At 34.7% G+C, this 15992-nt stretch overlaps 1 protein-coding gene across 5 annotated transcripts in view; it reads right to left on the reverse strand.

Annotated features, from left to right (window-relative positions):
- ARHGAP5 (Rho GTPase activating protein 5) overlaps positions 1–15992 on the reverse strand; it is a 68252-nt gene that overhangs the window by 46963 nt on the left and 5297 nt on the right. For all 5 annotated transcript variants that reach the window (XM_075531770.1, XM_075531767.1, XM_075531768.1 and 2 more), the window contains exon 2: positions 1359–5249. In XM_075531770.1, the coding sequence (XP_075387885.1) occupies positions 1359–5081 (3723 nt within the window). In that variant the 5' untranslated portion in view covers positions 5082–5249. The remainder of the gene's footprint in view (positions 1–1358; positions 5250–15992) is intronic.

Here is a 15992-nt window from a genome sequence, read left to right on the forward strand (position 1 = left end):
CAAAAATACTGAAGTCTTCTGACAGTGGAAAGAAACATATGTAGATGGGACTTTCATTGCCTCTGAGTCAATTGTGGCTCATAAGACAGAGCAGAATTGCCCCTGTGGGTTTCCAAAATCACCAATCTTTATGAAAGTGGAAAGCCTCATCTTTCTCCCGCAGAGCAACTAGTGATTTAGAACTGTTAACCTCGGTTAACAGATCAATGCACAACCTACTACATCACAGGCTAGTGAGAAATATTGCCCAAGACTTAATTTAAAATCTGCAATTAATCTAGGTAAGTCTTCTTAAAGTGACATGAAGAAAATACCTATACTTAAGAAAACAGATAATATAAAAGGAAACATTGCAACTTAAGACAAATAAATGTATTGTATGAGCCCCAATAAATTGTTAAAAAAAAAAAAAAGACAAATGGAATCTATTCAACCATAATAGTATATACACTTGCTATATACATGAAACCTGTCTTATGTAGGAAAACTAGAATAGCTACCCAATTAGATTATCTGTAATAATCTCAAATAATGTGACAAACAAGTAGCTTTAACAAAGATGGATAATTTATAAGATAAAGACTAGATGAAGAAATTATCAATGATGAATTAAAAAAATATTCTTTTAAAGTATCCTAGAATTAAAATCTTGTGTACAATTCTGTTCCAAAAGGCAGAAGTGAAATTACTGAAGTATCACTTTGAAAAGGATGAAAAATTCTTAAATATAACTTTAATATGTATTCATTAAGCACATATACATACATATCCATCATAAAAATGAGTATTGAAAATTAAAAACTGAAAGATGAAAACTACCTCTTGGATCAGAAGTCTACAAATTTTAGAAACCCTTTCACATGCTTTTAATTAGTATTAGGCGCGCCTTACAAAAATGATGCCTGGAAAAGTTGTGATTATAGGACCATAAATTATGGTTTTACTGCAATTATTAATCTCAAGTAAAGCAGGTATAACCAATAATATAAACACCACAAACTTGGAAGACCTAAGAAAAGGACAGGCAAAAAATGCCGATAGACAAATAGGAAAAAAATAATGCATCCTGATTTCAGTAAACAAAATAAACATGTACAACTCAGATTTGATGCTAAATGTGAAATCAAGCTTCTAGTTTAAATTAGATAAAGAACAAGCAAACAAAAGCCAGGAATCTGTTACTACAAAATAACTACTTAATTCAAAAAGAGCTAACTAATCTCAACAAATTAGAATTGAGTTTTAGCTCTCACTGTTAATCCATTTTCTTAGAAAAAACAACGCATAGACAAAAAACATTTTTTAAAAGGCAAAATCAAAAACATCTTTATAAACATCAGTTTATATATCAAGCTTACCTTCTTATCTTCTTTTCCTTTGTGGGTTTTCTTCTTCATTTTCTTATCATCTAACTCTTGGTCTGAAGTGATTGCAGGATTATCAATACCACCTTTCCAAGTTTCAACAGGAGAAAGAAGTGGATCTTCTTCACTTCCACGATGCCTTCCTTTTCTTTTTGTTTTAGAAGTGGTGAAAGCCTCATCATCACTTGCATCTGAATGTGTTCTTCTATAGTATGACTTGGCTTTACTAAACAAGGTTTTAGATTTATATTTGTATTTTGAAGGCCTCCGTTCACCATGACTTTTTGAGGTTCTATCAGAAAATCCGTTTTCTTCATCTCCTTGGGTATTACTTACAAATGAGTTTCGTATTTTAATAGTGCGATTCTGACTATCATCTGGGACAACATAAATCTCATCAGATATATAGCCCTTCTGTTTGAAAATTGTGTCAATGGGTTCCGCATAGTTATCTGAAGGATCCATATCTTCAGGATGTGCCAATGGCACCCGGGAAGTCTGTTTTCTTGGATTTTTACCAATACCAGCTTCAATTGTTTTCAAAAGGTTTGGATCCAGTTTCTTTACATTTGTCTTAGGTACAACTGGTTTAGGTTTAATGGGTGGAGGCACTTTATGGTTGCGTTCATGGTCATGACAATTTGGGGTGCTATGAATAGGATATTCATTTCCTTCCAAATCCAATCTGTACCTGGATCGATCACTAGTTGTTGGGAGCAACTGTACATCATCCCCAATTGGGCTATATGGAGGAGGTGCTTCTGTGTCATCATCTGAATCGGGGTAGTTGTTATAGGGAAAACAGTCTCTGGGAGATGGTAGAAAAACATCCTCACTTGGATGTGTCGATTCTCTTGCATTATCAGCTAAATAGGAATTTTCTATCATATTTTTTTTCTCTAGAACATCGCTGAAAAACAGAGTGAAGACCTCAGTTTGCCTATGATACTGAGATAAAGAATACAATGCTGTAAATTTTGCTGTGATCTCTGTTGCTATGTGTTCTCCCTCAGTCATTAACTCCTTGATGGCCTCATTTTCAAAGAAATCTGCTTGGCTATCAGTAACTGCAACCAGCTGTACAGGAATGGTGTCTTGAACTTCCGACAGAAATGCTCGTAGCATTCCCATTGATGCTTTCCGTTTGGCAGAGTAAACTAATATATACCCATGAACCAGTTCATCTTTCCTTACTCCAATTGAAGAATGGTAAGATAATATTGTGATCTGTATTCGTCTCCTTTTTTCACCAATGATTTTATCAAGCATCAGGGAATTATTCTGTTCAGCTTGAGCAGCACTACAAGAATGAGAATCAAGGAAAGGTGAAAGAATAAGATCCACACTAAACGGATCACCACACATGGCACACATGACAATTCTCAAGTCAGCTTCTGATACATCCTTATTGGTGGGAACTGGGCTCACCACGTCTAAATTGTGTTTAACTGAATCCAATACGCCTCTTAGAGCTTGCTTTATTTGGGTTTCATTAAATTTACGAGGGTATGTACCAGCAGGTACATCTACAAAAGGACACTGTAATTTATTTGCCAACTGCTGCCCTTGGTGCCTGAGAATTGGTAGGTTCTTACTAATGGAATCTCTCTGGTTAGCCAGAATTAACGTAAATGGAAGATTAGCCATGTACTTATCTTTTCTGATCTGAGAAGCTTCAGTTCTTAGTTTTCCAATAAACTCCCCAAGAAAATTCAGTGACTCAATAGAATTAAATACACAGAAGCACCCATGTGGCTTAAAGGCAGTATTCCACAATTGACTTGAAAGGTAAGGCGATTTGGCATCAAGTGGTCGAAGATCAAGTTCATAAATTTTTCCATCTAAGGCATACTCATCATCAGTAGATTGAGTCCTTATCTCATTTGCTAGTTCTTGGGCAAGGCCGTCTTTTCCTAAAATGAAAAGGTTGACTTTATCTATATTGGTACTATCATGATACAACCGTAAGCGGCCATGATCCAACTGCAAAAGACTACTGGCAAGTAACTGCTCCACTTTAATGTCTGTACAATTTTGGCCACTAAGACACGTTTCTTTAGTGGGGTGATAAACAAACCCTATGTGCTTAAGGAGAAGAGATTCCCGATCAGGTGCAAGTTTCTGTAAAGCTTTGTATCGTGGTTCTTCACTCAGAACTGTATGAATTTCACTCATTTTGTCTGAACTAGGTGTTGCATTAAGATCTAAATCGTAAAAAAGTTCAGAATGCTCAAAAAGCATTTCCTGAAACTCTTCTTTGGCTTTTTCAACTATTTCTCGCTGATGCCTACCATATACTTCTTTGCTATCAGCCTCAGTGATATATTTAAAGGCTTCATCCTCCATAACAAAGCACATAACTTCCTCCCATGGCTGCCCAGGTGAAATGAACGGGATTTTTTCCAAAGTCTTTTTGAATTTTTCCTTCATTTCTACCCTTCTCTTCTCTGATATTAGATGTTGTACGTGGTTCTGATAGACTTTTTCAGCTTCTAAAGTGCTCAGGAGATCAAATGGAATTCGTCTATCATTAATTTTGTCTATGTGGTCAGTTTCATCCCACGGTGTTTTTTCTAGCACCACAAAACATAGATGGAAATCTGCTCTCTTTTCCATTAGCTTCAAAGCTTCTGACCAATTCAAATGTTCAATCTCATCTAGATTTGGCAAAAGTGTGTTAAAAGCTCTTGGTAAAGTATTTATATATTCTTCTCTTCTTTTTCTTATATGTTCTTGTTTAAGTTGTTCTATATGTTTTGAAAATGTATTTCTAGCCTTTTTTGTTCCCTCTAAGTTGATATATTCTTCATAGTCAGGATGATTTTTTAATTTATTACTAACCGTTTTCCAAGTTGCATGATAATCTCTCACAGTTTGCACAAGTTTTTCAAACTTATCTGTTGCTGTAACAACAAGTTGTCTCTGGGTTTTATAAGCATCAAGATAGGGAATAATTTTAGGCTTGCCACGAGTTTTATCCAACATTTGTACCAGTGCAGTGAAACAAGTCTCAATGTTAACATTAAATCGTGCTGATGTTTCCACTACAAGAAGATTCTTTTTGTTAGAAGCAAATCCTTGAACTTCTCTCAGATAATGATCCACACATTCATCACATTTAGTTGCAGCTATTACTACAGGCTTTTTTGATTTTGATAGCTGGACAAAAAGGTTATTCACAAATTTAAGCTGATCATCAAACTTCCTATTGCATCCCTGACTTACATCAATGCACAATAAAAATCCATCCACATTGAGCTTCCCTTCAGGCATTTGCTTCTGTTCAAAGTCTTGTTCCAAGCCTAGTTGATCAGTACAAATGTACATCAGTTTTTCTGCTGACTGCAATTTAGTGGCAGCTGCACGTTTTATATATGGTTGCAAATTCGTACTTCGATGAGGCAAGAAAGTCTGGTCATCAATGAACTCTGTCTGTTCAATGACATGAATTTTGCACTCTACTCCATCTTCACCATTCTGTGTTATGTCACCCCAGTACAAAAAGTGATCATTGTTTACTACTCGTCCTCCAAAGTCAATTGTGCTAAGCACAGAAGTATGCTCTGGATAATATTCATCTGCCTTTGAGCGTACAAATCTATTGCACAAACATGATTTTCCAACTCCACAGTTACCTTTGTCTTTTTCAGTCCCAGAAAGTCCAACTACACTGATAGTATAGGATGGGGGACGAGGCTCTCTGTTTTTTGCCATCATAACTCTCTTCTAATGTCTCTACATTTATAAATGTAACTGGATGTGCCTCTCATTCTGAAAATAAAATAATCTCAAAATACAGATCCCAAATTTCAGAACAATATTTGGTTCTTTGTATTTCCCGCATTTCTGTGCAGAAAGGTCTTCCAAATCATATCCATCATCTTCCTACAAAGGGAGAAAAAAAGAACAAATCTTAAATCATGAATTATACATATTAAACAAACTCAAAGCGCCATACAATAACTTTGTTACACGTACTTTAAGAAATCACCATAAGTTTATTATAAACAACCTCAAAATTTAAAGCAAAAAAAAACAAAAACACTGAAAGCAAACTTAAAACTGTAAAAATTAAATATTTCAATAATGTTGAAATAGCCCCTTATCAGCCAAATTTTCCTTCTAATTATTTCTTATGAGTTAGAAAAAAAGGAATACATTCCCCCTTTCTCTTCCGTGAGTGAAGGCTATGTTTGGTGATAACAAAAATGTTATAATGGCCTTAGTAACTTCATCACAATTTTTAAGAAATAGAAAACTTGGATTTTTTTATTAGTGTTCCTATCACAGGTTTTATTAAACCTTGTTTCCTAAAATGGAAAATAGTTGTATATATATATATTATATATATACATATACACATATATATATATACACACGTTCTTAAAGGTTCCTAAATACTTCTGTAAAATCTACCAAATTTATGTTCCTAAAACAATTTAGAATATTCAATAAAGAAAAGAAACATTGGACAATTAACAAATAATACTATTTCTCTAGACCCAAAATCAAACCAAACTCACTGCCATTGATTCAATGCCAACTCATAATCACCCTATAAGGGAAGGGTAGAACTAACTGACCCTGGGGGTTTCTAAGATTGCAATTCTTTACAGGAGTAGAAAGCCTCATCTTTCTCCCAGAGTGGCTGGTGGTTTAGAACTCCTGGCTTTCTAGTTAGCAGCCCAACATGTAACCCACCATGCCACCAACGCTCCTCAATGCTTTCAAATTTATGAACAATTAATTTTTATTTTTAAATGTCATGCTAATTTTATAAGCTGCAACAAACAAAAATAAAACAAAATCCAAGCCCCAACTTTTTATCTGACTCAAGAGACACGTGTCAAAATGTTTCTAAATGATCATGTGATTTCTGGATTTTATTTTTCACAGTAGCTACAGAATTCATGAGCCACATTTTGAATAGCATCATGCTAAATATTTGTAAGAAATCTGTGAGACAAATTTTTCATTTGGTCTAACAGCAATATTAAATAACCTTTAAAAATCACACACAATTTAATAGCTTATTTACACAAAAGCAACATCTTTTAGAAAATGTTACATTGGAGATTCTTTATCTGACAGTAAATCAAAAACATCCTAACACTTCAAAACACTGCAAAACTGTGTTTATGTGTGTGTTATTTTCAACTCAGACCCAAAATATATGACTAGTGTTAAGGTGCAAGGTTAAGAGTTGGCCTTCATCCCTCATGGAAGGGTCGTGGGGAGACGAGCAAGTCAGGGTGCAGTGTAGCAACGATGAAACATACAACTTTCCTCTAGTTCCTAAATGCTATCCCACCCCACCCCACTATCATGATCCTAATTCTAACTTACAAATCTGGCTAGACCAATGGTACAGATAGAAACTGGAAACACAGGTAATCCAGGGTGGATGATCTTTCCAGGACCAGTGGTGAGAGTGGTGACAACGGGAGGGTGCAGGGAGAGTAGGGCGGAAAGGGGGAACCCATTACAAGTACATATAACCTCCTCCCTGGGGGACAGACAACAGAAAAGTGGGTGAAGGGAGACATCAAACAGGGCAAGATATGACAAAATAATAATTTATAAATTATCAAAGGTTCATGAGGGAGGGAGGAGTGGGGAGGGAGGGGAAAAAATGAGGAGCTGATGCCAGGGGTTTAAGTGGAGAGCAAATGCTTTGAGAACGAGGAGGCCAATGAATGTACAAATGTGCTTTACACAATTGATGTATGTATGGATTGTGATAAGAGTTGTATGAGCCCCTGATAAAATGATTTTAAAAAGAGAAGCTCTTGGTTAATATACAATAATGCACCTTATTATTTGTTAGATTAAAATTCCAATTAGCCTATTTAGCAATTAAAGAGTGGCTTAGATGCAGTAAAGTCTCCTGTGTTTCTGCAAATTTCTTTTTAGATTTCTTATGGATTTTGAATTTTAATACTTTTGATACTACTAATTGGTGGTATATAAATATGTTTCAGGTAATATCAGTTATTAATTAAAAATGCTTTATCTTAAAAAAAAAAGAATTGGCCTTACTGATTACAGTTATGGCTCAACTTGGGTGGGCCACGATTCTCATAGGTTTGGCAATTATTTTGTTATAATTTGGCAGTTTATGTAGTGAGTGATCATCTACAAATTTGTGATCTGATATTATTATCCTCCATCTTCACATAATGATCTGGTCATTGGAACCTAATCATTTTGATAAATGAGACAGTAATGGATTATACTGCCTGCAGTACTATACAAGTAGATAGTACTATGAAATACTCTTACTTTAAATTTTTAACCACTAATTTTGATAAAATTATAATTCTTAAATAAAAATTCAGGTATCTATATTCCATAAGTTGATTATATCATGGTACAACTCAGTTATAGTCTTAACTTAATGTTATATTTACCAAGTAAACATGTATTAGGTTCATGTCTGTTAAAACATTGTGTTAGAGCACCAAACACAAGTAAAAATCATGAATAGACCATATTTAAGAACGAAATCATCTTAAAAATGTGAAATGACTAACAAACACAAGGTATTTACTAAAGACTAGTTCCATTACTTAATTTGATCTTTGTAACCATGGAAAACTAAGGAAAATTTATTAAAAATGTGATCAGATCTGTTTCTTACAAATATTTATGTGGCAGCAGTACATGCAACAACTACAAAGTAAAGGAACTTGGAGCAGTCCCATCCAATCCTATTATTTTTAGTCAGTAAAACTTAAAAATATCTGGCCAACTAAGTATTTTCATTTAGCTATAAGTTTAATATTCTTTACCTAAGCAGCATAAAAGTATAATTGGATGATTTTAAATGGATTATTTACAGAAAAGAAAATTAGCGCACTAACTGGAGGGCTAAGTTATACACTAACAAAAAGGGAAATTCGTTTGTGAAATAACAATAATTTCACAGCTAACTGAGAAAATTGAAAACACTATGGATAAGTGTCTATGCTTCCTTTTTAAGAAACTGCAGATGATTTAACTCTAAAATGTACATCAAAAGAAGTTATCTAGTGAATGCTTTGGGGAAATTTTTACTTCCAAATAAGGTGAACACTATGAGGTTACATAGTAAAATACAGCTCTTTATTAAACAAGCATTTATTGAATCTAGTATTATTTGATATGTACAATTTTGAAAATTCAAAGTAATTCAAGGTTCAGAAGTTGTCTCACTCTCCAGTTGACAAAATAAAAGAAACTCACTGCTATCAAGTTGATGCCAACTCATAGCAACCTTGTAATAGGACAGAGAAAAACAGTCCCCCTTTGAGTTTCTCAGGCTGTCAACTATTTTTGGCAGTAAAAAGTCACACTTTTTTCCCACAGAGTAGCTGGTGGTTTTAATTAGCAGCCCAACTCATAACCACTAGGCCGCCAGATTTCCTTCTCCAGTTGAAGAGACATAAATTAGTTAGTAAAAAATACCAATATAATTTAATAAGAACCTGAGTATTACAGTAAAATCTTAACTACAAGCCTAATCCACATCTTTAATATTTTCTATAGATGTTTATCTCTAAACATAAGTCTAGCGACCACTACACAATAAAACTCACCTTTGTTTTCCTATCCCCAAATATTGAACTATCCTGTATTCTCAAGGAATGGAATGTTAAGAGTAGAAATGAAAACACCCCAAAATAAAATGCACTTATAGTTTAAATAAAATCATCTTAGAATTAGATGAAGATGAGTGAGGTCATGAAATCAACACCTATATTTATTTGCTCACTAAAACCTAGAAGATTTTTTCAATTATAAAGAAACCCCTATTATTACATTGAGGTTTTGTAACACGAGGCTTCAACACATCTTCATTGATTTGATAATGACAATCTCTGAATAATGAATATTAAAGTTTAAATTAAGAATAAGGTAATTTTGTATGACACTTCTGATTTTTTACACAAATTTAAAGTAAACCGTCAATCAGACACAGTGAAGAATATCCATGTCTTTTCTTTCAATGTTTCTGGCAAGCTACCTACTGCCAATTTTGAAATCAGCTCCTGCGTTTTTGTTGTCAGTTGCCATACAAATTTTCAAACTGTGGTATAAGTCTTTAAGCTAGAGGCTGAAAGGGTATTGGAAAAGGAAGTAGCTGGTTTCTACTTCAAACACTCTCACCAAAGCAGTATCTCTGATGACACACACAATTTGTAATCTGTTGCTATAAGGTGTACGTTGGTGGTCTGAACCTACCCAGTGGCTTGGTGGAAGGACCTGGTGATATTGTCTGCAATATATGTGCAAATGAACACCGTGATACATGTCAGAATGAACACTCAAAGCAATTGGTGGGTTTTTTTGTTTGTGGTATTCAGAGTCAGTATGAGTCAAAATTGATTCAATGGCAGAGTACATTGTTCACTTATACACCTTACTTTGTAGGGAAAAAAAGTATTTTCAGGTTTACAAAAAACTGAGAACTCCTTAAGTTTAAATAAATCAATAGACTGATAGCCTTCCATTTACAAATAGTCAGCTAATTTTTCTTTAGTACTAAGAAAAAAAAATTGTTTTTTCTTGGTAATGAACAATATCTTTAATTACGTTTGATTTCATTTCATTTTTGTTTATGCTGTATCTATTTATTAAAATTTTACTGGGGCTTTTACAGCTCTTTTAACATTCCATACATCAATTGTATCAAGCATTTTGTACCATTTACTTTTTGAGAGGTTGGTATCAGCTCCTCTCCGCACATGACCCTTTGATAAATTATAAATTATTGTTTTCATATCATACATAGACTGTTGTCTCCCTTCACCCACATTTCTGTTGTTCATCCTCCTGGGGAGTGGGGTGTGTGTCAATCATTGCAATCAATCACATTGGGAGGGAGAACATCACAAAATTCCAAGTTGTTCGAACAAAGTGTTCTTGCATTGAAGGAGGGCTTGAGCAGAGGAGGCCCAAAGTCCGTCCACTTCCTCAATGTACTGCCATATAAACATATGTACACAGGCCAATACCTCTATTTTTATGCATTATGTTTACATGAGTGTACACCTCTATCAATAGCTTTACTTCCTAGATCTTTCCTATTTCCTTTCCCCTTCTTTCTGCCCCACCATCACACTCTCTTCTAGCAACACTTGATTGTCAGTTCATGACTATCTTTTCTATTTGAAATAACTTTACTTTCAGATAACTTAGGGAGCCCTGTGGCGAACTGGTTACACACTGGGCTGTGATGAGCCAAGTCCATGGCTTGAAACCATAAGATGCTACTCAGAAGAAAGGAGGAACTTTCTACTCCCATAAACACTCACACGGGCAGTGCTATCCTGTCCTACACGGTCGCTATGAGTTGGTATCAACTTGATTTGGGGTTTAGTTTTGGTTTTCCTCTAACATTGTCTCCTAACATCCAACATCATGCTTTTTACTGATGAACAAACCAAGGTGAAAAGAACAACTTACTCAAAGTTAGGGTTTGGACAAGTGTTTTGCCCAATTTTTTACTTTCTTCCCATATAATAGAGCTGCTTTTAACAGTTTGCAGCAATGCAGTTTCTCATTTACCTTTACAATTCTTAGAAATTTTTCTTTAAAGGAAACATTTAGATAGGTATCTTTATAGGTATCACTGGCAATAAATATATGAGGGCTTCAAAAGATAATGTGTTTTGGCCACTAACATTTTGAAGCCTTCTCGTATATTGGTGAAAACAAAACAAACTCATTGTACTGATGGGTTTCCAAGCTCTGTAGGGCTAGAAAGTCTTACAGATCTCCCACACAGGACTGGTGGTTTTGAACTGCTTATCTTGTGGTTACCAGTCCAACTGATCTTGTGGTTACCAGTCCAACATGTAATCCAGAGCTCCTTGTTTGGGTGAAACTGTCCTGCAATTGATTTTATGTCAAAATGACACTATCTAGTTCTCGCTATAAATAAGTTCCTAAGAAATTTTACTAGGCCATGCAATTACCAATGTTTGCTTTAGGGTGATTAATATGTAGTAATATGAAATGGGGGGGTGGTGCTCCTTACAGAAAATCTAGAATGAAAAAAGTACAGGCTTAGTAATTCAGAACTTAAACTTTTTCCTTTTACACTTTTTAATGTTATATTCATTAATAAAAAGTGTAATTTAAAAATCAGGAAAATTCCTATTAGCCCTATCTTTAAAACATATCTAGAATTTACTACTTCTCATTATATTTACCATAATAACCCTAATCCAATTCATCAGTATCTCTGGCTCTAAACTATTACGCTGAGGTCTTCTAAACTAGTGAGTGTCCCTCCTTCTTTTTCTACCCTCCCTAGATCTATTCACATCACAACAATCAGGGTAATACTTTTAAATAAAAGTCAGAGCCTTCCATTCTTCTCCAACTCTCCAGTAGCTCAAACACTAAAAAAGTCAGGTCCTTTTAATGACCCACTGAAAGATTTTTCTTCTCCCACCCGATTGTCCTCATCCTCATTTTGCTCCAGCTATAGGAACACTAAACTGTGCCTCAGCATACCAAGTATGCTTCTGTCTTTGCACTTACATTTTCCAATACCCAAAAGCCCCCATTGCTAAATTCTTACCTTCTAGTTTACTATGCAACTTCCTCATTATTTGATACTCCAGATTTAATAAAAGATGCACCAAAAAAACAAACTTTCATTATGTCACCAATCTATTGCAAGAGCTTACAATAGTGTCTTCCCACAAAAGACCTACTTAGTAAAATACTTGGAAGATGCATGAATCCTAACAAGTATTAAACTAAAAATATTCTTAATTCTTTGACAAAAAATAAGAGTATACCATGTCTACTTAAAAAAGTGCTGTAATCTATTTATCAAAAAACTTTTTCTAAAGTTGGGGAAATGTACAGGTATACAAGTAATAAAATGTAGCCCAAAATGAAGCTATCAGAATGAAAACAATCTATAATGTATAAAGTTTAACATTAATATGTATTGTTTTAAAAACTATTTTTCAGAAATGAAGACAACCCCAAAATTGATTCATACTTGTTTACTTATTCTTAAAGCCTAGGCACTTTAAAAATATAAATAATATAGAAAATTATACTTCCAAAACCTAATTACACAAAAGGAGTTTTGTAATTGCTCCATCTTCTTTAAGTTAAATAAAAACAAATACTAAAAAAAGAAGATCAAACCAAGCCCATAGATTATCATGTATCCCACAATCTTAGGCAAATTTTTCCAAAAAAGTTTTGAAGTTATCAACTGCACTAAATGTGAAACAACATTGATAAGCCACTTTTCTTTTTTTTTTAACAATTTATTGGGGCTCATACAATTCTTATCACAGTTCATACATATACATACATCAATTGTATAAAGCACATCTGTATAGTCTTTGCCCTAATCATTTTTTCTCCTCTTTTCTTTTTTTTACATTTTATTAGGGACTAAGCCACTTTTCTTAATGTTGCTAATTCTCAATTATAAAGTAATCACAAAGTTTGAAGTGAGATGAGCAAATTAAAAATTGTTAACATGTAAGACAGCAAAGTGATTCACCAATGTAATCCCCGTGAGTCAATCATATTCCAAAATATTTTCTATTGAGTTGAAGATTTCTACCCTCTTTTCAGTACAAAAACAAACCAAATTCATTGCCATCAAGTTAAATCCAAATAACAAAATAACTGGTATAGAGTCAATTCTTACCAGGGACCTAATATGACAGAGTAGAAACTGCCCCTCAGGGTTTTAAGAGACTACATCTTTAGAGATGAAAGACTAATTTTTCTCCCAAGGATTGGCTGGTGATTTTGAACAGCTGACCTTGGAGTTAAAAGCCCAATGTACAAAACCCATTAAGCTACTAGAGATTCAGTGATTTCAACTCAAAGTGATCCTATACAGTATTTGAGACTGGAAATCTTTATGGGGCTAGACAGCCTCATCATTTTCCTCTTTGAGCAGCTGGTATGTTTGAACCATCAATCTTGTGTCCAATACCTAGACCCACACGGCCACCAACATTCCTTAAGTGAGCAAAAGGGGGGATTTTAAAAGTTCATGGGAAAATGAAATGGAAAGATAATGCATGTTTTCTACCAACTTTTTGAAATCCCCTAATACATAAAGGTGAAAGGAACCCTGGCATCATCATTCCGCTGAATTAGTCCTTACAAATGTATAATAGGTAAATGAAAAGAAAAATTTTGCAATGCCTGCGGCATACTTTGTTAAAAATCATTGCCATCGAGTCAAATCTGACTCATAGCATCCCTATAGGACAGGGTAGAACTGCCCGTGTTTCTGAGACTGTAAATATCTATGGGAGTAGAAAGCCTCATCTTTCTGCTGTGAAGTGACTGCTAGTTTCATTGCCGACCCTGTTGTTAGGAGCCCAACGTATAACCACTACACCACCAAAGGTCCCTCAGATTCTGTTTGTTTGTTTCCTCATCTCCAATATCAAGAATTACTACATGCCTGAATGGCTCATAATAAATGGTCAACAAACATGTAATGAATAAATGAAATCAATACCCAGACTCTGAACACAGTCCATAAACCACTTTATAATCCTGAAGTCATACTGGTATTCATTAGTTAACAAAACCCACATATTGTTATAGGATCATCTTCTCAATACCTACAGGAGCCCTGGTGGCATAATAGCTGAGTGATGGGCTGCTACATTGCAAGGCCAGCAGTTCAAAACCAACAGCTGCTCCTCAGGAGAGAGATGGGGGCTTTTTGCTCCTGTAGAGTTCAAGTCTTGAAAACTCACAGGGGTAGATCTACCCTGTCCTAGGGTCAACTATGAGTCAGTTAGCAACTGGATAGCAGTTAGTTCAGTTTTGGGGTTTTTGTGGCATTAAGTGTTGGGCTGGCACTGAGGAAGTGTTAGTCTGCTAATTAAAAGGTTGGTGTTTTTGAAGTGTTCTTTAGCTGTTCTGTAGAAGAAAGATCTGGTTCTGAGCTGGTTTTGAACTGTTTTTCAGAAAGATCTGCTCCCATAATGATTTGTATACAGCCTTGGAAATCCTGTAAGGTGCATTATAAGTTGGAATCAACCCAGTGATAGTGGGTTTTTTGGGTTATAGTTTGATCATGAACACAAAGGTTAACCTTAAAACTGACTTCAGTAAACCTGAAAATTTGATAGAGACGCTTCTAAAACAGGCCATAGTAGTTAGTATATGGGAAACTCCACAAATGCTCTCTGCAAAAAATAGTAATTCTATGCTAACTGATTTTTAACTTTTGATATTTCAAGTAAGCATTACTTGAACAGTTCCACTGCTGAAAATATTTGTAACCCAATGATCTAAATTACTCCAAGCAAGTCGACTGCCTACACTTTTTATTTAATCTATGATACCTTCACTTCATCAACAGGTTATGTCCCTGAAGTCATGGCTTAAAAGTTACTCTATACTCTAATTCTTAATCCATTTCCTTATTCTGTGGTGAAAACAGAACCAAAGTTCATCTCATTTATATCAAGCTAGTATTTACTATGCTTAAGCTTTGTCAGAGCTTCTGCGAGCACAAAGGGAAGTCCACTAAGCCAGTACTGCTACTGATATGCTTGCCTCCATTCCAAGGTTATGTCTTTATTTTCAAAACTGCACAAAATGTAAGTATAATTTTAAATTAATAAAATGATTATCACCATAACACAATGGACCAAACTAACCACAAGGTTAGCAGTTTAAATCCACCATGCACTCCTCTGGAGAAAACAAGTTTTCTGCTCCCATCCTCAGAAATCCAAAAGGGTAGTTCCACTCTATTCTACAGTGTGACTATGAGTCAGAATCTATACAATGAGACTATATAGGAGGGGACCATTATATTTTCATTAAATAAACTATAATCAGTACAGTAACAACTTCTTAGTAATAGAAAGACAATGTAAAAGGAGTCATAAATTAAAACAAAGGTCAAAAAGCACCATAGCTAAGGAGATAAAGATACTATATATGCAATAGGAATTCAAGTAAGTGAAAGATCAATAGAAGCTGGAAGATTGGGATTTGGCAAACTTTTCCTGTAAAGAGCCAGCAACTAAATAGGACAGGCTTCACAGGCCATATGGTCTCTGTTGCAACTACTTAACTCTAGCATTACAGAACAAAAGCAGCCACAGACAAAGCTCAAATGAGTAAAAATGGCAGTGCTGCAATAAAATGACATGAAATTGAAATCGGAATTTCATACAATTTTCACGTTATCATTCATTTTGATTTTTTTCCATTTCTAAATGTAGTCATTATGCAAATAGCAGCAGCAAGCTAGACTTGGCTCATGTGCCACAGCTTGCAAATCCTTAAGAGAGATGAAAATCTAACTAGTATTAGCAACAGATGGTATTCTACCTGAACTTCAGGTGACAGCATGTCTAAAGACAAAACTTGATAGTAGTGAAGTGACACTAAGCCAACATTTGTAATACAAATTTTAAGATTAAACATGAATAGAACTTTTAAAAATGACCTAACACAAATTATTTAGTACCCTGATTTTTACATTAACTACATAATTTATAAAGACATCGAATCAATAAAGAGTAGAAATCTGAGCCTCTCAAGGTCCTGGGTCATAGGATAGTTTTCTACTAGTTCTCAAAATAAGCCCAAGCCCACTGCCATCAAGTCAATCCCAAT

This window comes from Tenrec ecaudatus, chromosome 14 (assembly GCF_050624435.1).
Source record: "Tenrec ecaudatus isolate mTenEca1 chromosome 14, mTenEca1.hap1, whole genome shotgun sequence".
Lineage (NCBI taxonomy): Eukaryota > Metazoa > Chordata > Mammalia > Afrosoricida > Tenrecidae > Tenrec > Tenrec ecaudatus.